This window comes from Heloderma suspectum, chromosome 4 (assembly GCF_057233095.1).
Source record: "Heloderma suspectum isolate Gila_16-S chromosome 4, 16-S_ref, whole genome shotgun sequence".
Classification (NCBI taxonomy): Eukaryota; Metazoa; Chordata; class Lepidosauria; order Squamata; family Helodermatidae; genus Heloderma; species Heloderma suspectum.
The window spans coordinates 214,480,571-214,503,751 of NC_139461.1; the positions used below are offsets into that span (position 1 = coordinate 214,480,571).

Genomic DNA, 23,181 nt, shown 5'->3' on the forward strand with positions numbered 1-23,181 from the left:
GCAGCAGCAGTGGATGGAGTTTCTGCTAAGTTCTGCAGTTCTGTGTGTGTCTGATAAATAAAGGACAGCTGTGTTTGAAGCCTGCTGAGTCTTACAGTCATTCCCTCTACCTATACAACAGGCTGCATCACTATTCAGGAGCACCAACAGTTCTTGCCATCTTTAAACTGAGTGGAATTATCTGAAAGATAAGGCAGACAGACTGTGCCGCAGAGAATACACACCAATTAATGCCAGGGAACAGCGAAATAAGGTCACCAATAATAACACACAGCTCCAACAAGCTAAAGTCCTACCAGGACAAGAAAGACTTCAACTTGGCAGGAAATACCATCAGGAAGGAACCAAACTGATGTTCTGTGGCAGGGGATTCCACTACCAGGATACAGAAAAGCTCTAGATTCAAACAAAGTGACGTGTGTGTGTGTGTGTGTGTGTGCTGATGGTTGAACTTTTTTTCTGCATGTGTCCCCAGGGAGTGAGATTTGAGACATGTATGTTTTCATGTACAGAAGAACCATAGTTTTAATTGCTTTACGGGACATGGTATATCTCCATATCATCACATTGCGGGGCGTGGGGGATTTAGGGGGAAGAAGTTTACCACATGAAAAATTGGAATAAATCACCCTGTGGTGACTTTACCATAGCCTTAGTTTCACAGAAAAGAGGTAGAACCCTTTCAGCTGAACAACATGTTTGGGTTTATTTCTTTTCTCGGATACTTTAGCTTTTTGCAGCTTAACTTATTAGCATTTCTTAGAAGTCTATGTTACTGTTGCTATGGCAGTTTGCATATTATTAGCCATAATGCTCATTTTTACTTTGAATTCAGACATACCGCACCAGTTGCTTGAACTTAATTTTACCTGTACCCTTAAACCCACTGTGGAAGAAATTAGGGGATTGTGGTGTTTGTTGCGGTTTTTGCTGTCAAGACATATCATTCTTGTTTTAATCTTTTAGAAGGTATCTTGCCTTAGAACTATTCGGGGGTTGTTGTTGTTGTTGTTTACATTAAAGACACCAACTTGGACTTCTAAAATAAATTGTAGCTCAACACTGAAAACCTTAAAACACACACACACACACACACAAACTTGACAAATGAAGCCCTGTAAACATTGGATTCCTTTCACAGCTTTATCTAATGAACACAAAGAATTGTGGTACAACTATTAGCTGAACTATAAAATAATTGTACACTTCTTAATGTAGGCGAAAGTCAAAAATGGGATGTATGCAGGCTTAGCTCTGCCACTTCTTTGTCATTCAATTGTCACCCTGCTGTACATTTGCAATATGGCTATTTCTTTGTTCTTCCACTTTTAGACCACCCAGTAACTGAATTTACAGTCAGGGCCAGAAATATTGGAACAAGGACTCCTGCGGCTAGCCTGGCTGTGAATCCTGCCTTCTGCTCAGACCCCTTTCTGACTGGCAGCCTCCTTTTGCTGTGGAAGTGGATAACTTCCGGTTCACCCCACGGATACAGAGGCTTAATGAACTGGAGGCACAGACCAGGGTGAAGCTGAACTATTTAGATCAGATTGCAAAGTTCTGGGAGATCCAAGGCTCTGCACTGAAAATCCCCAATGTAGAGAGGCGAATCCTTGATTTGTACAGCCTGAGCAAAATTGTGATGGAGGAAGGTGGATATGAAGCTATCTGTAAGGATCGCCGGTGGGCGCGAGTGGCCCAGCGCCTTTCCTATCCATCAGGGAAGAACATTGGCTCTCTCCTTCGCTCCCACTATGAGCGCATTATCTACCCTTACGAAATGTACCAGTCAGGGGCCAACCTGGTGTGCAATACCCACCCCTTTGACAATGAGGAGAAGGACAAGGAGTATAAGCCATACAGCATCCCATTGCGCCAGTCAGTGCAGCCTTCCAAGTTCAACAGCTATGGGCGTCGGGCCAAGCGTTTGCAGCAGGAGCCAGAGCCAACAGAGGAAGACATTGAGAAGAATCCAGAGCTAAAGAAACAGCAGATTTATGGTGCTGGTCCCAAAATGCTGGGTCTGGGCCTTGTGGCCAAGGACAAGAACATGCGCAAGAAAGACAAGGAGATGCCAGAGTGCCCTCCAACAGTGATAGTGAAAGAGGAGACCCCTGTTCCAGAGACGAAGCTGGAGCCCACCTCACCTCGAGGCTATGCAAATATGAAAGAGGAGCTGAGGCACAGTCCGGAACCTTGCACCAAGATGACGATGCGCCTACGTCGCAACCACAACACTCAGTTTATTGAGTCTTACGTGTGTCGGATATGTGCACGAGGAGATGAGGACGACAAGCTGTTGTTATGTGATGGCTGTGATGACAACTACCACATCTTCTGCCTCTTGCCACCCTTGCCTGAGATTCCGAAAGGAGTCTGGAGGTGTCCCAAATGCGTCATGGCGGAATGCAAGCGCCCCCCGGAGGCTTTTGGCTTTGAGCAGGCCACACGCGAGTACACACTACAGAGCTTTGGGGAGATGGCAGATTCTTTCAAGGCTGACTATTTCAACATGCCTGTACATATGGTGCCAACAGAGCTAGTGGAAAAGGAGTTCTGGCGCTTGGTGAACAGCATTGAAGAGGATGTGACGGTGGAGTATGGGGCTGACATCCATTCCAAGGAATTTGGAAGTGGCTTCCCCATCAATGATGGCAAAAGGCAGCTCTCTCCAGAGGAAGAGGAGTACGCAGCCAGCGGCTGGAACCTCAATGTGATGCCGGTGCTGAAGCAGTCAGTGCTATGCCACATCAACGCTGATATTTCAGGCATGAAGGTACCATGGCTCTATGTGGGCATGGTGTTCTCTGCCTTCTGCTGGCACATCGAGGATCATTGGAGTTACTCAATTAACTACCTCCACTGGGGTGAGCCCAAGACCTGGTATGGGGTCCCATCCTTTGCAGCTGAACATCTGGAAGAGGTCATGAAGAAACTAACCCCAGAACTGTTTGAAAGCCAGCCAGACCTGTTGCACCAGTTGGTGACGCTCATGAACCCCAACACTCTCATGGCTCATGGGGTCCCAGTTGTCCGGACCAATCAGTGTGCTGGAGAGTTTGTTATTACCTTCCCTAGAGCAAAATTTCTGGCTACGAAGGTGGTGCCGACGAGAGAGATTTGGATTCTGGGACCACGGGCTATACTTCCTGGAAGATGGGCTGTTGGCTAGGGATGGGTTGCACCTCACAAAGGCTGGGAAGAATGTGTTTGGCCACAGCATGAAGAACTTCATCAGGAGGGCTTTAAACTGAATCCTACGGGGAAGGGAGGTGTAATGTTGGGGGTAACAATGGACGTAGGCGCATGCACTGCAATGGAGAGAACAGCTCTGATAGCGTCCAATAATAGTCTTCAGACACAGGTAGGAAGAAAGCCAGACTATGAAGCACATGGTCTTCGATGTCTATATACTAATGCCCAGAGTATGGGAAACAAACAGAACGAACTTGAACTCTTAATACAGGAGGGAAATTATGACTTGATAGGTATAACTGAGACTTGGTGGGATGACTCTCATGACTGGAATACAGCAGTTGAAGGATATAACTTGTTCAAAAAGAACAGGAGGAACAGAAAGGGAGGCGGGGTTGCACTGTATGTGAAAAATACATATCTCTGCACAGAAATACAGGAGGAGGAGCTTGGTAGCCCCATCGAGAGCATCTGGGTTGAAATAAATGGAGCAAAGAATAAAAGGAACCTGGTGGTCGGAGTCTACTACCGGCCACCCAATCAAGGAGAAGACAAGGATGAAACTTTTGAAAAGCAAATAGCCAATGTTTTAAGGAAGCATGATGTAGTAGTAATGGGGGACTTCAATTTCCCCGATATTTGTTGGGAGACAAATTCTGCAAAACATGGCCCCTCCAGGAAATTCCTGACTTGTGTGGCGGATAACTTCCTCCTACAGAAAGTAGAGGAAGGAACTAGAGGATCGGCTATTCTTGACTTGATCCTAACCAACAGAGATGACTTAGTGGACAAAGTAGCAGTTACAGGAACTCTGGGGGAAAGCGACCATGTTGTACTTGAGTTCTTGGTTCTAAGGGAAGCAAAAGCCGAGTGTACTCAAACGCGTACCCTGGATTTTAGGAAAGCTGATTTTAATAAACTCAGAACAATGATCAGTAAGGTCCCATGGCAAGCAATGCTAGCGAGAAAAGGAGTCCAAGATGGGTGGGAACTTTTAAAAAAGGAAATTCTCAAGGCACAATCACAAACAATTCCAACAAGAAGAAAAGGTGGAAGACAACAGAAGAAGCCAATGTGGCTTCACAAAAAGCTTAGGGATGACCTGAAAACAAAAAAGGACACATATAGGAAGTGGAAAGAAGGCCAAGTAACAAAGGAAGAGTACAGGCAGATAGCACAGAATTGCAGGGATGGCGTCAGGAAGGCTAAAGCGGAGAACGAGGTGAGGTTAGCGAGGGATGCTAAAAACAACAAAAAGGCTTTCTTCAGCTACGTGCATAGTAAAAGGCAGAGGAAAGAAATGGTTGTTCAGCTATTAAATAAGGATGGCAAAATGATAACAGAGGACAAAGAAAAGGCAGAGGTGCTCAATTCCTACTTTGGCTCAGTCTTCTCCCAAAAGAGGGTCTATGACCCCCCTGGCAAAGGCGAAGTACAGGCTGAAGGGGCAGGATTGCAGCTTGAGATCGACAGGCATATGGTCAAGGAACACCTCATTACTTTGAATGAGTTCAAATCTCCAGGGCCAGATGAACTGCATCCTAGAGTCATAAAGGAACTGGCAGAAGAACTCTCAGAACCGCTGTCTATTCTCTTTGAGAAATCATGGAGGACCGGGGAAGTGCCAGATGACTGGAGGAGGGCTAACTTTGTCCCTATCTTCAAAAAGGGTAAAAAGGAGGAACCTGGGAACTACAGACCAGTCAGTCTGACATCAATCCCTGGGAAAATTCTGGAGCAGATCATAAAGCAATCCATCTGGAAGCACCTTGACAACAATGCCGTGATTACTCGAAGCCAACATGGATTTGTCAAAAACAAGTCCTGCCAGACAAATCTGATCTCATTTTTTGATCAAGTCACCTCCCTTGTAGACCGTGGGAATGCTGTAGACATCATATACCTGGACTTCAGCAAAGCTTTCGACAAAGTGCCCCATGATATCCTGATGAGCAAACTAGCTCAAAGTGGGCTAGATGAAACAACGATCATGTGGATCCACAGTTGGCTACAGAATCGGACTCAAAGAGTGCTTATCAATGGGACCTTCTCAAGCTGGGGAGAGGTAACGAGTGGGGTACCGCAGGGCTCAGTCCTGGGCCCAGTGCTCTTCAACATTTTTATTAATGACTTGGAGGAGGAAGTGCAGGGAATGCTGATCAAATTTGCAGATGACACAAAATTGGGAGGGATAGCTAATACTTTGGAAGACAGAAACAAAATTCAAAGTGATCTGGATAGACTGGAGTGCTGGGCAGAAAACAACAGAATGGCATTTAATAGGGACAAATGCCAAGTTCTGCACCTAGGAAAAAGAAACCAAATGTACAGTTACAAGATGGGGGATACGTGGCTCAACCACACTACGAGCGAGAAGGATCTTGGAATTGTCGTCGATCACAAGCTGAATATGAGCCAACAATGTGATGTGGCTGCAAAAAAGGCAAATGCTATTTTGGGCTGCATTCATAGAAGCATCGCTTCCAAATCCCGGGAAGTACTAGTTCCCCTCTACTCAGCACTGGTTAGGCCTCATCTGGAGTACTGTGTCCAGTTCTGGGCACCACACTTTAAGAAGGATGCAGACAAGCTGGAGAGGGTTCAAAGGAGGGCAACAAAGATGATCAGGGGACTGGAAACAAAGCCCTATGAAGAGAGACTGAAAGAACTGGGCATGTTTAGCCTTGAGAAGAGAAGACTGAGGGGAGATATGATAGCACTCTTCAAGTACTTGAAAGGTTGTCACAGAGAAGAAGGCTAGGATCTCTTCTTGATCATCCCAGAGTGCAGGACACGGAATAATGGGCTCAAGTTACAGGAAGCCAGATTCCGACTGAACATCAGGAAAAACTTCCTGAGTGTCAGAGCAATACGGCAATGGAACCAATTACTGGGGAGGTGGTGGGCTCTCCCACACTGGAGGCCTTCAAGACGAGGCTGGACAGCCATTTGTCAGGGATGCTCTGACTTGGATTCCTGCATTGAGCAGGGGGTTGGACTCGATGGCCTTGTAGGCCCCTTCCAACCCTACTATTCTATGATTCTATGATTCTAAGGATAACTGTTTTGGCAGTTGGCCTCTGCACATCACCACACTGAAGATGAAAGGAAACACACCCAGATGGGAGCGAAGTCAGGACTTTCAGCTGTAATTCAAGGGGTTTGACAAAAGTGGGGCACTAACTATTCAGGAAGGACAGCCAGTGGCATATACACACTCCCATCGTTGGTGGCTCATAAGTAATGGAACAAACCAACATCATTTCAAACTTAAGGATCACCTCCCATACCTGGATGAAAATCCTTTGCAGTCAATGAAAATCCTTTGCAGTCACTGGCTGTCCTTCCTGAATGGTTAGTGCCCCACTTTTGTCAAACCCCTTGATTTACAGCTGGAAGTCCTGATTTCACTCCCATCTGGGTGTGTTTCCTTTCAACTTCAATGCGGTGGTGTACAGAGGCCAACTGCCAGAACAGTTACCCTTGTTCCAATATTTCTGGCCCTGACTGTATATGGGCAGTATACAGGCTACTGAAAACAAACTGCTATTTCTTTCTGATTCCCAACTATTTCCAGCTGTGTGAAAATATCCTTTATGTTCTTAGCCACAACATCAGACAATAATTTCAGTTGTGCTGGCTAGGGATGCTAGAGAATTCCAAGATGGGCTAAAATGAGTTCAGAGTTCTAAGAATTTGAACTCTGGAATCCACTGCAGACCAAACCCCTCAGGCCATTTTGTTACTTTCCCAAAATTTACGCAATTTTTTTTGTAGGAAAATACGCATGTTTCTGCTGAGACATATGCCATCCTGGAAAAAATACACAGGGAAAAGTTGAATGGAATGGGGGACAATACGCTAAATGTTACGTATAACACATGTTATGTAAATTGTTGCAAACCCTGTTACATAATTATGTGCATATTTTTCTGCATAACGGAAAAAAATCAAATCTGTTTGTGAACAGATGCCGGAACGAATGACACTGTGAAACACACATGGGACAGATTTCACAAAATCTGAACATCTGTAGTGCTGGCTCATGAGTGTATCTTCAGTGGAGCTGAACCAGTGTTAGGGAACTACTAACTTGCTAATCCCCCTATATACATGAGAACATACACAAGCACATACACAAAAGGATAAAAGCATTCACTAGTCCTTGTCCTCGGGACCTGGTCTTGTACTGTACATTTAAATCTTGAAGACTAACAATGCAATCCTATTCATATTTACTGAGAAGTAAGCCCACTAAGTTCAATGAGACTAATAAATGTGTATAGGATATGCATAGGATTACTAGGGAGAGAGGCCCACTGAAACAATAAGACTTACTGTTGATAATACATGTTGTTCACATTGTAGACGAATACAGCTATTGTAACTTATTCCTACAATAAATCCACATAACTGTTCTGACAGACATATTTTGCAACCAACAATTGATGTGATTTCCCTCCTTTTGCAATTAAGAGATGATGGAGAGAACGTCTGCTAGGAAGTTACTCTGGAGTGCAACTGCCAATAAATGCAACTGTAACTCGCAGACTAGTAATCAGGGATGAGTTGTGAGGATCTTCTATTCACATGGACATTTTCACATGTATACAACTATAAGAATTGTGCTGGGACTCATCCCACAGCTGCAAAATATGCCAGAAATAACTACCATTTCCAATCAGTTGAGGCATTGTCCCAGTTCAGATGTAATGACAAATCATGGTTTCAATGAAGCTACACAGACATACCACGGCAAGTCTCATGCTCACACTGCCTCCTTTTCTTTTGGAGGAGTTTGGAAGCTTCTGATTTTAGGCAGTCCACGTCTAGACCCTCCTCTTTGATTGAGTGATGTCTTTCTCAGTCTTTTTTATCCAGATTCTGAGATCTTTTTCACGATTGTCTACATATTTTCAGGCCTTTCTAGATTGCCAAAGGACTATAAAATGCGTTTGTTTGTTTGTTTGTTTGTTTATTCAGTCTGTTTGTGTCCCACCCTTATCCCAATTCTGGAACAAAGTATGGCTGACAACACAAAATATCAAACAACAATAAAGTAAAAAATGAATCATCATCCTTAAAATCAACATAAAATACAATAAAAATGAAGCATTGTTGTGTTTATAATGCTAAGATTCTTTTCTTGCCGCATCCTGCAACTGATCCTCAGTTCTGTGCTCCTGTGGATGCACAAAGCACAGTTCTGTTTATGATACCATTGCACCCTGGCTGCATAAATCAAGGTTCTAGTTGTTTAGAATTAACTCTCTGAGATGATCCAATATTGCATGTAAACAGTTTAGGTGGGAAACAGTGAAAATATATACTTTTTTTAAGGCCTTCATCATTCTATCATATTTATGTCCAAATTATACTGTGTTATCACGTAAAGTATATGATTTTATGACAACATTCTGTCAAAATGAGCTGTCTTCCATTTCTATTGATATCTTGAGTTGATCAGCTGCACACACTGAGTAGGACACGAATGCAGCTTGGCCTTGCTCAAAGCTAAAAAGCTGCCGATGTCATCTCATGAGTGTTGCCACAGAGAACGTATAGCCTTTCCTTCAAGTGGCAAGCTGTACAAGTTGATCAGAATGCCAGCAAACACATAATGTTTCTCCTGCTTTAGGGGAGGAATAGACATATTTTTCAGCATGAGTTCCAAGCAGTCACACTGAATAACTATTGGGATTTTGAAAATATGTTCAAAGGAATCATTTTAATTGCCTTCATCCACATTATGTTTCAAACAGAAAACATCAATGAATTTATGACCCGTGCAATAAAAAAGAATACTTCCCAAATGGTTATGAAATACAGATTGGAGTAATCATCACCCCTAGGCTTTTCGGCTCTCTGTTATTTCTTTGATGGCTAACTCTGACAACTCGCTGCGAAGTTTCTTTTCCTTTGCTAGATGATCTGTCAAGAATTGCAGGTGGTGTCACAGTCAAGCAGCCCTTTGCATTTAGCTTGTACCAGACATTTGAAATGTCCAAAAATCTAGGCAATGGCCAGTTGTTTTCCTCCCAGAGCAATCAGTGCAGCACTGAGATTTTTTAAAAGGCAAGAACTCCAGTTAAAAAAAAAATGTGGACCCCTTCACCTTTTTTCTTTACTGGATACCTGTAAAGAATATACAGTATATCAGCAAATACACGTCAGTTGGGGATTAAATTGATTTTCCTCTTGGAATGTAGGCACATCCGTAGCGACATTTGTAGCAATAATGGGGAAAATGCAGAAGGACTGAGCTATTTTTTGTTCTGTAATCTACAAGGCATGAAGACACTAGGCCTAGCTGCAGGGTCTTGATTCAAGCATATCCAGCATTCCAACTTACTTTGAAAATGAGCATAGCTCAAACATATTGACTAAAGACACAGTGTAAAACATCAGAGCATTTTGCTAACAAATCACATCTCAGTTCTCTGCTGTAAAGATTCCGCCCACTGTTTTTGCTAGAGATCTGTTTGCAAGTTTAACCCCTGGTCCATTTTAATAGAAATAATGAAGTACTGTGATGCCACTAATATCTTTATTTTTTGCATATTCAGCAAGGCATTATCTCAGTGCCATGTCATCTATACATTAGACTCTACACATATGCTATATTGCAGGATGAAGATGTTCTTCCCTGTTTTGATGGTGGGGACAGACGTGTGATGCCCCATTTTGTCAGGATTATTTTGGCATCCTTCCTACACAATTAACACTGAGTGAGGGGGACAGCAGAGCTGCACCCACTGACTCTACCCCCTGATATCTGCATGTTGGGGTGGGGGGAGATCTGCAATTGGGGATTCTGGTATTTGTGAAAAGGATGTAAAGTCCTATTCACATGTTTGTCCTTCACATGATTAACACTGTGTGAAGAGGACAGTGCAGCTGCCTCCATCCTCACTGTTGCATCCCTTCCAGCCCTGCCTGCTACCATCCATGCCTTGGTGGGATGCGGGGCGCAGATTGAAGAGGAGAAGCCTGATGAACCTGCATAGTCTCTCCCCATGATCTGGATCTGTTCACTCAGAGCCTCAGATCATGGCTGTTTCTTGCTCCTTGAACTGAAAAACAAGATGTGAAGCAGTGGGGTTGGATGGCAAAGTATGCATAGGGAGAGCATTGTGGGAAAACATGATGCTTCAGGAGACATAGAGCTTTTCTACATGAGGCTGTTAATCCGCTGTATCTACGTTCGGTTTGTTGCAGAATTGAGATCTGAGGCCTACACAAAGAGCATTTTCTTTCCTGCTTTTCTGCTACATAACCTCAAGTTGGCACTGTGGTATAGCAGAATCGCGCAAATACACAAGAGGAAATCATGCTTTCTTTCGCTTTCGCAATCACGGGCTGCATTTCCCCTGCTCTAAAAAAAAACATGACTAAAAAAACTCACCGAAAGTGCTGATTAGACACAGAAGTGAAACTGGAGGGTCACAACATCGCCTAAAGAACCTTTAAATAACCATGAGTGGGAAACGGTGAGCACATGATAAATGCCTCATGTAGAAAAGCCCATACATGGATCTGAGGTCTTAGGGCCCCTGGTATGAAGCCCTAAGTGCTGTAGCGAAATGTGTGAGAGGCTGGAAATATCACATCCCCAGCATTACATGTGCCCCTATCACCAGCACAGGGATTCTGGTGGTACTGCTATATTTTCAACAAGAGAGTGGCTGCATCTGGAATACAGGGTACAGTTCTGGACACAACATTGTAAGAATGACATTGACAAACTGGAGTGTGTCCAGATGAGGGCAGCCAGGATGGTGAGGAGTCTTGAAACCACATCCTAGGAGAAACAGTTGAAAGAGCTGGGTATAAGAGGACATGAAGGGGAAACAAGATAGCTCACTTCAAATATATGAAGGGCTGTCACATAGAAGATGGAACAGATGTATCTGCAGTTGCTCCAGCAGGACTAGAAGCAATGGGTAGAAACTGCAGGCAAGCACATTCCAGGTAAACAATAGGAGAAGAAAGTACCTAACAGTAAGAGCTGTTTGATCATGGAAAGGAAATAGCAATGCCTGGAAGATAGTGGGATCTCCTTTGCAGGAGGTATTTAAGGATAGGCTGCATGGTCATCTGTCAGGGATGCTGTAGTCAAGGGGCAGGCAACCTTTCCAGACCCATGGGCACACTTGTCATTTGTGGCAGGGGGAAACAAGGTTGCACTTGTCCCATGGTAATTCGGGCCCACATGCACTTGTTTTCAGGATTCCCACTTTATTTTACCTACCCTCCCCCCTCCTTTCCAGGAATGTAGTTGCATCCTGCAGTGTAGATGCTGCATTGTGCAGGCATTGGACTAGATGACCTCAAAAGACCCCTCTATCTCTAATATTCTACCATTCTCTGTATTCAGAAAACACTGTCATAAAATCCTCATTGGTCTGTACCACTTCAGCTGGGGGAATCAGAGGAGTGAGCCCCCCCGACCCCTGAAGGAAAAAACAAAAAAATGAAAATGCTTCTGTGCGCATAGGAAACTAGCATATCAGATAGGCTAAGACAATTCTTCAACATGGTAACTTTTTACAGGAAAGGTCTATTGACATGCAGGGTCATTCAAAACTGTGATATCCCACTTTATTTTGATATGACTGTACCATGAATTCTCTTTGGACATGTAGCTCGGTTCCCACTGGAAAGTATTGTATCAGTGGCAAGTGCAACATGCATCTCTATATCTGTTCTACATTGGTTCTGCTGCCTATTCTTTTCTTTCCCCCCTGGTCCACAGGCCTAATAAAAAGAAGGAAAAATCCTTAGAATTCAAAAGGGGAAGGAGATCACTATGGATTTATTAAGCATTGCCCATTATCTCTGTTTGTGGCCCTGGTGTTGCATGATAGTTTCCAGTTAGTGAATCTAGATTTTATACCAGCCTGCAAAAATCTCATTTCTGTAATTGTTGCATTTGCTTGAAAAATATAGAAGAGCTGGCACAATGACATTTTTTAAAAAGAAAAATATTATGTTTACCAATCATCAACCTAATATACTTCGATCTGTTTCTGTCTGTCTGTAGCTTACTGTAAAAAGCATTTTGTAAACTTAATTTATTTTTAATGTGGAGCAGTAGGTTCTGCACTGCTCATGGCTACTCTCCCCTTTATGAAACCCACATGCATATCAGCTATACAGCACACTCTCAGTGAACAGTGGTTTTTCAGTCAAAAAACCCTGTCAGTAAAGCTGATTCACTAACAAGAAAGCTGTCATGCTGTGACAGCTGCTGTCTTCACACCCCTAGACAATCTGTTATGTGCTAACACTGACTTAACCCTCCCATTTATTATGTGGTAGTAATGAGCAGTGTCCTCAGCAATATCATTTGACTGGACATATTTGGCTGCTTTATTATGTATACATGCACTACAAAATCAAAAGAAAGCAATAGGATGTTGCTTTTCGACAAAAGCAGATTGTTAATTGTGTCACTTGGGAATCGAGGCTAACTAAATTGTCCTAATCCAGAAATCACTCATAATTTGAACAGTTTTTAACCATATTAATTGCTATGGAGAAAGCAGTCAGATTAGGGCTGCAGTCTGATGTAGGCTTACCTAAAAGTAAGCTCCACTGAACACAGTGGGTTGGATCTAGAGGTGACTTTTGTGCAAGCCAAAGGGTTTTTTCCCAATTTAGTGCAAGATCCTTGCATGAGAAAAGAGAACTAAAACCTAGAAGTTAGCATGAGGCATTTGCACAACCACTTGCACAACGTCTCAAGTTGTATGCTAGCAAAAGTATTGTGCATGTGCAATCACTTGTTCAAAGTCCTGCACAACAGAAATGCCAGTTGAACTTGTGGTTAGGAACTAAATCTTAAACCAGACTTCCCCACTCTGAGATTCTTCAGATGTTTTTGCCTACAACTCCCATCAGCTCCAGCCAACATGGTCAATGGTCAGGGGTGATGTAGGTTGTAGGCCAAAACATCTGGAGGGGCCCAGATTGGGGAAAGCTACTTTAAGCTAGATTCTTGGATTAGCAGGCTTACTTTCATTCACTGTATTCCTTATGCTGATCTTCTTATATATTTACCAGCTTCGCTGGAATAAAATATGGTTGCTGATTAAAATGTATACAAATTCTCTGTGGACCTCTCACTAATCATACTCATTTTAGACATGAAGATGTCATCACAACATAACATCAAACTGATATTTTTGGATGGCGAGCATTTCTTCTGAAGGTGCTACTATGTGGTGAGATCCAAGATGTCCTGTGTCATGGAGAACCTTCAGCTATCTGTGGAACTCCATCATGTGGTAAATCGCAGATCTCACCTCATAAGAAAACATTCAGAAGACTGATTACTTTATAAAAATGGCAAAGAAAAGCATCCCCATAGAGAATGTGCTGCATGATAATTATCCCAAAATTTTAGCTATATCTTAATGCCAAAATTGTATTGAAAAACTTGAATATACATTTAGATTTGGATTGTATAATATACATTATATTTATATTTATATTGGTTTTCAAAATGTCATGTGATGTCTATGTTAACATTTGTTTTCTGATATACACTATAGCTCTCTGTCATTATTCATTGAATTTCCATTTATGTATAGGGTTGTAGTTTAGAAGTTAGACAGAGATCATTACAAACATGTATGGTTTGATGATATGTATTCTCCCTAGTGCTGTGCTGGAAATTTCTCCCACATTTTATTTGACCACTCTCATTCAATTTGATAGAAAAGAAATTGCTTTCGGAAAGACATTCAAACGAGGAGAGATTTCAGAGAAATCCTCATGGTTGGGTTTCGGGTTCTTGTGCTTACCTTATTTATGAGGTGGCTGAGGAGGAGTGTGCACAAGTGTCCTGCCTTTCACTGTACAGTCATCTTTCTGGCAGATGTAGCCTCCTCGGCTTCCTGCACGTCAGTTAAAGCCGTCATGAGGAAGACATCATAAAGCAATTCTTCCCACGGGCTTTCTAAGTTCAGGAAGTGCGGGTGGCCTGGGAGGCTGCAGAGCAATGGAAAGATGTGCAAAAGACAGGAAAAAAGCACAGCACTCTCAGCCACCTCACAGTGATTAGGTAAGCTCAAAATACCACCTACAGAAATTCAAAATTCTACCTCAAAAAAGTGGAAGCCTCAACACAGGTGATGCTGTTGCTGCCTACAGAAGCAGTGCAATAAACCAAAAACACTTAGGAAAAAAGAAAGAACCTGTGCGACAACCCCTGCCAATAGTGAGCCCTACGTGTGAGAAACTGTTGGAGAATTTTTCCTCCCCTAGGAGAAATTTGGTGAAATTGTCCCCCCAATTTCTCTACCCACAAATAGGCTGGAGAATTTCAAGAGGCCATTTGTGCACAGCTCTAATTCTACCATTAAGCTAAATCTTGCAAGGTCTTTTTCTACATTTACAATTCAAACAGCCGACATTACTAAAGCAGTGCCAACTTTCCTTTTATTGTAATACATCAACAAAAACCCATCACATCTTAATCCATGTGGCTTGAAAGGGTTAAAAGGCTGAGCCCAAGGAAACCAGGGTATGTGAAATAATAACGTAATCTAAACTGCAAATCACCACAGTGATATTTATCTCTGCCCATCAATGATATAAGGATATTTTTCCCAACTTTCTAGAAAGCCCTGATATAATGCACCTAGATTCAATACTGGCTGCAGTATTGAGTTAATATCCCCATTTTAGACCTGATATACACATGCAGAGAAATCACATCACACAGAACTCCTGGGACAGCACCCCAACCCATCACAGACTGCAGGCAAGGGACCACATGCCCAAATGCTTCTCCCATGCCAAATGCTTCTGTCTGCATAGTGAAGAGCAGCCCATGAGGGAAAAGGCTACCCTAAAAATCCTGTCTTCAACATACTAATTTTCCACAGGCCAGTTTGGATTTGTTCGTTTGTTTGTTTTAACATGGAGAAGCATTCGAACACATGAGCTCCCGATTTGCAGTCTGAACTGGGACAGATCTTTGCGCCACAAGATTTCACAATTTGAGCTTTCCAGCTCTGGATTTCCACATCAAGCAAAATATTGTAATGGTAACTAACATCTGCAAGATAACAAATTAACTTCAGTGCCTCCATATATCAACTATTAAACCAACCAAGGTTTACAAAATAATCAGCATTTTCAAAATATAACTTGTTCTTATTTAAAGTACAAACAGAATCAAAATCTTGATTTTTCATAATTAAGATCAGATGCACAGTCACAAGCCACTTAGGGTGTCTCTACACCTGGGTTTTGTCATGCTTTCACCATTCCTCAAGCATGGAATTTTCCGGGTGCTTCACATGACATCATTGTGCTCCTGTGGTTTTCCCGCACTTTCCCCCTGCTATTTCAGAATGGGGAAAATGTGGCATTTTCTCTAGTCATGCCATGACAGTGCCATTGCCAGCCCATGTACCTGTACCATGGTGAAATGAGCTGCTGTGTGTGGGTAGTTGCAGGCTGTGTGGCTATGACGACAGCAGTGACAATGATGGGGTAGGAGTGTCGCCCTGCCATGCCTGTGTCCTTCTGTTTCCTCATCAGCCCGTATTGTTTGCCAGCACAGCACAATGTAGTGGGAGTCCGTCAGAGTGGCAGAGTGGCATGCCGCCATGCCATGATCATGAAATAGCCAAACAGTACAACATGGAATGGTCGGCATGGAGGCATTGTGATGGTTCACCAGGCAACTGAAAGCCATGTCTTGGGGGAAGGGTGGGTTCGGTGGGGTTGCTGTCTGTCCATATTGCACAGTCACAACCTACCAACCAGTAATCAAGAAGGGGAGGGAAAGGGGCGGGTACCATGGAGGAAATTGCACGATGCCCTTGCCACATGTAAGGGTTTGTCGTGCAAGAGTGGTGATGTTTATGAGGGGCTCCCCTCCCCATGAAAAGATAATAAGTGGAATATAGTGAAATAAAAACAACCAGTGAACACAGCCAGTGCTTGAACAGGATTAGAAACAGCGGTACAGTGGTGGGATGAAACGCCCTTGTGTGGAGAAGCCCTTAAAATGAAGTATTTTGGTCTAATCCTACCATTTAGGGGTTGGGTTTGGGTTTTGTTTTGTTGTAAATTGTACTGCCTGTTCGCTGAATTAAATTCTAGTTCTTGTTGCTGGGCAAATAGTTTCTCCTCCTGAGTGCTGATTTCTTCATTTTCAGTGGTTTTGATCGTGGTACTTGCCATCCCACTTCAGGAGTATCTAGGACTACAAAGAAAGAAGCTTGGAAGCTTTATAGAAGACCCATCGTTAGATGACAATATTAGGTTCAAAGCAACCTTCTCTGTTTGGGGTGCTGTTCTTTCCTTCTGCAATTCTATAATGTGCTTCCCATTGATACTTATTTTTATTAGGGGTATACACTATTTGGCTAAATGAGTAGCTGAATTCTAACAGGAGCATCTGAAGGCTTGGTAGATGTAACATCCTGACATCTAGCCACATGATGACAAGGAAAGGAATTCTGTGTCAGCCATCATAATTTCCAAATCTTTTTGAGACTAGATACTTTGTGAAAACTGTACAGATGATGCTGACTGAGTACTGCCTTTGGTGCGGAGGAAGGCATTCATGTTGTGAGACCAGTAGGAGTAGTCAAAGATGAAAGATTTTGGTGATTCTTTGAGATTCTTTGGGTTAGTATACTTTGGAAAGCAGTGTAAGGGTGTTCAAGAATGGGTTGAAGTAAATGGATCAGTGTCCTTGGATGTCTTAATGAAACCCTAAGGCACAGAAATCTGGAATGGGCCAATGTTGCTGTTGGCTTCCTGGTGGTTCTCTTGCAGTCCAGACAATTTGCTCCTTGGCTGTTTGGTTAGTTCCTGAGTGAATTTCAAGATGTCATTATTGTTTTCAGCTGTACTTTCCCAGCCTGAATACTCTCCTCCCACTGGAGCCAATCCAGTTCAGCTATTGCTCTGCTGAGGTCATCTTCCTGGAAGTTCAGATCATGTCAATGGGAATCATGTCCGGAAGTAGCACCTGCAGCTCATTGCTTTTGCTGACCTGCTGCTCACTAAGGGTCAGTCTTTGCTGAGCTTCCCCATCTCCCTTGTGTCACCCAACCTAACACCCATCTGTGCACTAGGATATTCTAGGACAGTCTCAAGTGCATGAAAATGTCCTTCACTTCCACGATGCTCACAAAGCTGTCCAAGTCAAAGTTTGTCTTCAAGAAAATCTTGCCATAGTGAACATTGTTGGTCAATGGCTTCACCTAGATCGCAGGTAGCTGTATTTGCTTGAGGCTATGTTTGGGTGACAAGTTCCTTGTGCTGTTGATGTAGTCATGCCAGGGGGTAGTGTGCAGGCTGTCTTTGGGGGAAGGCTGGCCAGAAGAAGTGGCGCTGACCCACGGAAATTAGGAACTTTCTTCTGCTTGGAAGAGGGGATGAGAGGTGAAAGCAACATGGAGGGGAGAGGTAGACCCACTGCATTGCCACAGTAAATGCATCCCTGATGTGGTACCCATCTTCTCACTATCACTGAGATCTCAGACCCTTCCCAGGATATTAAGAGGTAGGTTGTCTTCCAAAAGCAAACCATTGACTGGCAAAAAGCCCATTCACTCTGATAGTAGCTGATGAAGAAATCAGCTGAGCACTTGTGCTGCTGTTGCAGAATTTTAGAGGAGGAAAAATCAGATGGAGCTTCCTGAGGCCAACATCATAGCCATTCTGCACATAGGCAACTAACTACCACACAATGAAGAATCCCTGTTTATCCAGGAAAACGTTGCCCTCTGGATCTTCCAGTTCCCAGGTTGGATCTAGGGTCTGCCCTCTATGGATGGAAGGGCTCTGCTCACAGAAGGTGGCTCCACCCAATTTTCAGGGACTCCCCATCTTCCCTGCACCACAGCGTAGCCAGGTCCCCCAAGACTGTGTAGCATTTTCTGGGGGCTGGAGGGGCTGCTGAGGGGAGGAGGGGGTAGGGAAGTCTGCTTCAGCCAATGCAGTTGCGCATGCCAAATCTTGGATCCAACCGTCCCACCCATATTTTCCAAAAATTGTATTCACAAGACCTGGCGTGTGTGTGTTTTTGTTTGTTTGTTTGTTTTAAGGAACAGGATGGCATTGCTGGCCCTGTCTTGGTCCAGGGTGGATCCACATACTTATAATACATCTACTACAGAGGGTTTCCAGTGGACAGCAGCATGCCACTACAACTGAGGGAACTGAGTGCTTCCATCTTGTACTGTTGGCTCTTCCTCTTGGGAGGGGATGAGGCAAGAGCCACTTACAATTCTATGTGTTGTATTGGTAGTAGGAATGACTGCAGGAATCAGCGGGGCTCAAACACAACTGCTCTTTATTCAGCACACACAGAAGTGAGGGCTTAGCAGAAACTCCACCCGCTGTTGCTGCTCCCAGTTCTACAGGAGCTGCCAAGGTTCAAAACCAATAACTAACCCACAGTAGCCCCTAGAATACATTACAGTATGATTCTCAAACTATATGAAATCATTTCTCCCACTTGCCTTAGCAACTGCTTGATAAGCTCCATTTCTCCCATCTAAACAGCATCATGAAGTCCTTCCAAATTTAATTACACTTTCTATTTCTGTTGCATATGGTGCTTGGGTTCTTTAATTAAGTGCAGTATGTTTCTCTTGGCAGATTTCATTCGTGTATTTCAGTCCCAAACTTGAAATCATAACGTTTGGTGATGCTGCGAGTTTCAAAAGAACATTTCAATATTTTCTGTCATGTGTCAACACACTTCTGAATGATTAAGATCTGCAGCCATTCTGAAAAATATTCTACCAGAAGATGGGCAAACAAAGAATGACTGCTCTTCTCTTGTTGTTCCGAGCAATGACCATTGCAAAGAGGAAGCAACAGGTTTCTTTGTGGGTTTAGATGTTTCTCATTCCTGTTGTCTGGTCTGTAGCATCTTAAGAAAGTGCCCTCTGACCCAGTTGTGTCGAGGGGGATAACTATGAGGTTGAAGGAGGTGGCACCATCCTTCTGTGCAAGGGCAGTGGGGTGTGGGGCAGCTGGGAAGCTTCCTAGGTGATGTGGGCCTTCAGGGCAATCTCACAAGATGAAAAGAGAAACAGTGAATTCTTGTGGGGAATTTGATTTCCCAGCCTTCGGAGAGTTGGAATTGGGATTATAGGCGAGTCCTATATGGAAGGCCTTGCCTCGTATGGCTCAGCCTTATTCTGGCAGGGCAGGCAGCCAGAATGTTAGAAAGTCCCTCTGTCCTATGGGGCTACGGCCTACTCGAGGGTAAAACTGAGTGCTAACCCTGCCTAAACCATAAGCTCAAGTTGCCTACCTGAGCAACTGAGAGACAAGGAATAGGAATCAGTCTTCTCAGGTGCACAACTGGAACTTAGGGTATGGGCAGGGTTAGTGTCCTACCTCCATGTAGCATGCTGGTTATGGGCCATGTTGGCAAGTGTTGTCACACACACCCTTTTGGGGGAACCATTCAGGGTGTTGTCTCTTTATGCCATGGGGGGGGGGTCATCCTTACAGGGTAGTGCCTTGCAATGATGCATCACCTTCCCCCCACCCATTTTAGGGGGTCACAAAGCACTTGTTGATTATGAATGTGAAATACGAGTTGTGGCCCTGCAGACTTTTCTGACTGCAAAGTTTTGCTGCTACGGTCATGAGAACTCTTTAAAGATTTTATCCAGTGCCTACTGAAAATATAGGAAGCATATTGCTTACTCAGCTAACTTTACATTGTACTGTGTAAACTGATGAATTTTTTTCTCATATTGAAGGAAGTCAAAATTAAGGTGGTGGGGTGCTGTTGTTTTTTGCCTGTTTTAATTTTCTGTGCTTCTATTCCTCCCAAATAGCAAGCCTGCCTTTCCCACAAACCATTTTTCTATGTTGCACTCAATTCACCTTGGCTATATTTACAGTTGTGTAAAATGAGGCTGCATATGTGTCTGCTTGTAAAACAGGTAGCATATATGTTCTCTTCTGTGTTCACTTCAGCATTTAGTTAATCTGCATTGTATAATAATGGATAACGTTGACAGAACATTTGTTTCTCATTTGCATAATACTAGAATTAAGGAGTGCCTGCAATCCACCACCTCCCCAGCCCAGGTCACCATATTGTTGTATCCTTTGTGAATAGAAGCATCATGAATCTGGACTTGAATTGGCTTATATTGGGCTGATTCAGGGCTGCTTTTCTTAGGACTGCTAACTTCTGATGCAAAGAGGGCTACATCAACAGCTATATGACAGGGAGAGGATCTGTGGGTATAAAGTCTGTAAAGTGTTTGTCTTTACCTTTAAAATCTGAAATTGTTCAAGAACATAGGAAGAGCCATTGTGGATCAGACCAAGGGTCCATCTAGTCCAGGACTCTGTTCACACAGTGGCCAGCCAGCTGCCCACAGGAAACCCACAAGCAGAAAATTACTGCAATAGCACCCTATATGCCACCCATGTTCCCCAGCAACTGGTATACATCAGCACACCATCCAATACTGGTGGTGGCATATAGCTGTTGGGACTAGCAGCAGCCATCGATAACCTTATCCTCCATGAATTTGTCTAATCCACTTGTGAAGGTTTGAGGCCTAGAGAAACAAAGGGAAAAATGGTAAGGCTGAGAGGCCTAGAGTTTTCTGTTGGGAGAGGCTAACCCTGGGAAGAGTAGTTTCATTTCTCCAGTTTAGTTTCTGTTTTAATCCCCCTGGTAAGTTTTATTTCTTTGGGTTTGAAGCAGTACTTTTGGTTTTGAGGGAGGAGGGTATATAAAGAGAGAGAGAGCCAGTAAGGGTCAGAAAGACCAGGCTGCAGCCAGAGCAAGAGGAAGAGCAGGGACAGCCAGGGCCTGAAGTGAGACCAGAGTCTGAAGAGTGAGCAGGAAGAAGCAGCCTAGAAAAGTCTAAGGACAGCTAGGGTAAAGAAACCTACATTTTATTTTCTTGTAATGCCTTCTGTATCACTCAGTGCTATCGTGTAAATACCTTTAGTTGCGATTGTTTGCCTTAAATCTACTAGTAAACTGTTGTAGTTAAACCCTGTGTCTAAAGTGTTAGTAACCCCACGTCTACAGCCTAAACCCTGTGTTACTGCCTGGGAAGGGGAAGTTTAAAAGAAGGAAGGTGGGACTCTTAAGGAGGCAAGAGATCCTTAAGGAGTTACTCAGAGGGTCCAGGACATAAGTGGAATCCTTACACCCCTTTTAAAGCCATTGGTGGTCATTGCTACATCTTGTGGACATGAATTCCATAGTTTAGCTATGTGCTATGTGAAAATGTACTTCCTTTTATCTCTCCTGAATCTCCCACCAATTGGCTTCATGGGATAAACCCGGGTTCTAGTATTATGAGAGAGGGGAAAAAATGTCTCCCTATCCACTTTATCCACACCATGCATGATTTTGTACACCTCTTTCATGTTTCCCGTTACTCACCTTTTTTCTAAGCTAAGCAAGCCCAGCTACTGTTAACTTCTTCTCAGAGGGGAGATGCTCCAGCCCCTTGATCCTTTCAGTTGCCCTTTTCTGCACTTTTTCCAACTCTATACAATATCCTCTTTTAGGTGTGGCAACTAGAACTGTACACAGTATTCTAAGTGTGGTTGCACTATATATTTGTATAAGGCCAGTTTGATATTAACAGTTTTATTTCCAATTCCTTTCCTAATTATTCCTAATTGGATCCAATGCCACGCTTGTGCAGGTGGCTCAAGCATGCCAGTGGTGATGCATGCACAGCCCCTACCACTGGCTGCCAGGATGTAGTGCTTCTAGGGGCAAGTGCCAAAATGAAGGTCATGCCCCTTCCAGAAACAAGTGTTTCTGCTCGTTTGGGTGCTTGCCCCTGGAAATGCTACACTGTGGCCGTGTCAATCCCAGTTGTTAACCATCAGCATCTGGTAGGAAGAGGTCTACCAAACTTCCTGAACCTGGGCCCCTCCAGATTTTTTGTCCTATAACTTCTATCAGCTTCCGCCAACATGCTCAAACAGCAGGAATGATGAGAGTCGTAGTCCAAAATTTCTGAAGGGACCCACAGTGGGAAACGATGAAGTATATCGTTCCTGAAGGCGGAAGTTGGAGCTTTTCTATGTACGTTTATGTCAGGGTGGAAACTGAGCCCATAGAGCCCCAGAGCAGTTCTGAATCTGAGGAAGAGCAACAACCCTTGGGAGAGGAGCTCGCTCATCTCTCACAGGCACAGCGGCAAGGAGAGATTCCTCCTGCCTGCATTCCTGAGAGAGATAGTGACCCTGGCAGTGAGAAAGCGGGGGAGGGGGGCTTGCTGGACGCTCGGCGCAGATGCAGGGAGCGGCACCAGATGGAGGGCGCCAAGAGGAGGTGCTCTGCTCACTTGGCACTAAAACAATGGTTGCGTCCTGAGGACCCAAGGGTAAGAGGGAGGACCTCTCCATAGCCCATAAGTTCAGAGTCTTCCCGCCCTCCTCCTTCAAATGGGGACCAACTGCCTTACCCGGAGCTTAGGCTACTCTGCTAACTACCCCAGTGCATTTCCTTGCTTAGTCGCTGCTGATTAGCATCTGAAAGAGTCATTAAGTTGTAAAGGAATAAAGCCTTGGAAAGAATCCTTTTCGTCTGTGTCTCGAGTTGGCTATTGGAGGGGACTGTAAGAGGCAGCTAGGGTGCTCCTGACAGCTTAGTTAATTATTTTTAAAAGCCATGTATGCTACTTGCCATCACAGCAACTGACATACATTAATTCCATGGTCTAAACTTTGGCAACACTTTCACCCTCCTGATTGAGTTGTGACATTATTGCTGGAAAGCTACTGTCAAGACTCCTGCTTCTATTTTTTTTTTTTAATGGCCAATTTCAGAAATAGCAAAACCAACTGTGTTAAAATAAGAAATGGACAACAAGAAAATAAATTTACTGAAAACTGGATAATGCCTATTCTGTATTGAAAGAACAAATATAATGATCCAGTGCAACTCATTTCTTTGTTTTCTTTATTGTAATTATAATGGAATAGTTATGATCATTT

General features: G+C 43.6%; 2 protein-coding genes across 4 annotated transcripts in view; both read left to right on the forward strand.

Annotated features, from left to right (window-relative positions):
- Positions 1-23,181, forward strand: part of NEGR1 (neuronal growth regulator 1) — a 791,297-nt gene that overhangs the window by 572,279 nt on the left and 195,837 nt on the right. The gene's annotated exons all lie outside the window — the stretch shown is intronic.
- The window catches only part of LOC146348046 (lysine-specific demethylase 5C-like), a 51,425-nt gene that overhangs the window by 3,934 nt on the left and 24,310 nt on the right, over positions 1-23,181 (forward strand). The window contains exon 2 of the mRNA XM_084848289.1: positions 1,426-3,103. Within this exon, the coding sequence (XP_084704415.1) occupies positions 1,426-3,103 (1,678 nt within the window). The remainder of the gene's footprint in view (positions 1-1,425; positions 3,104-23,181) is intronic.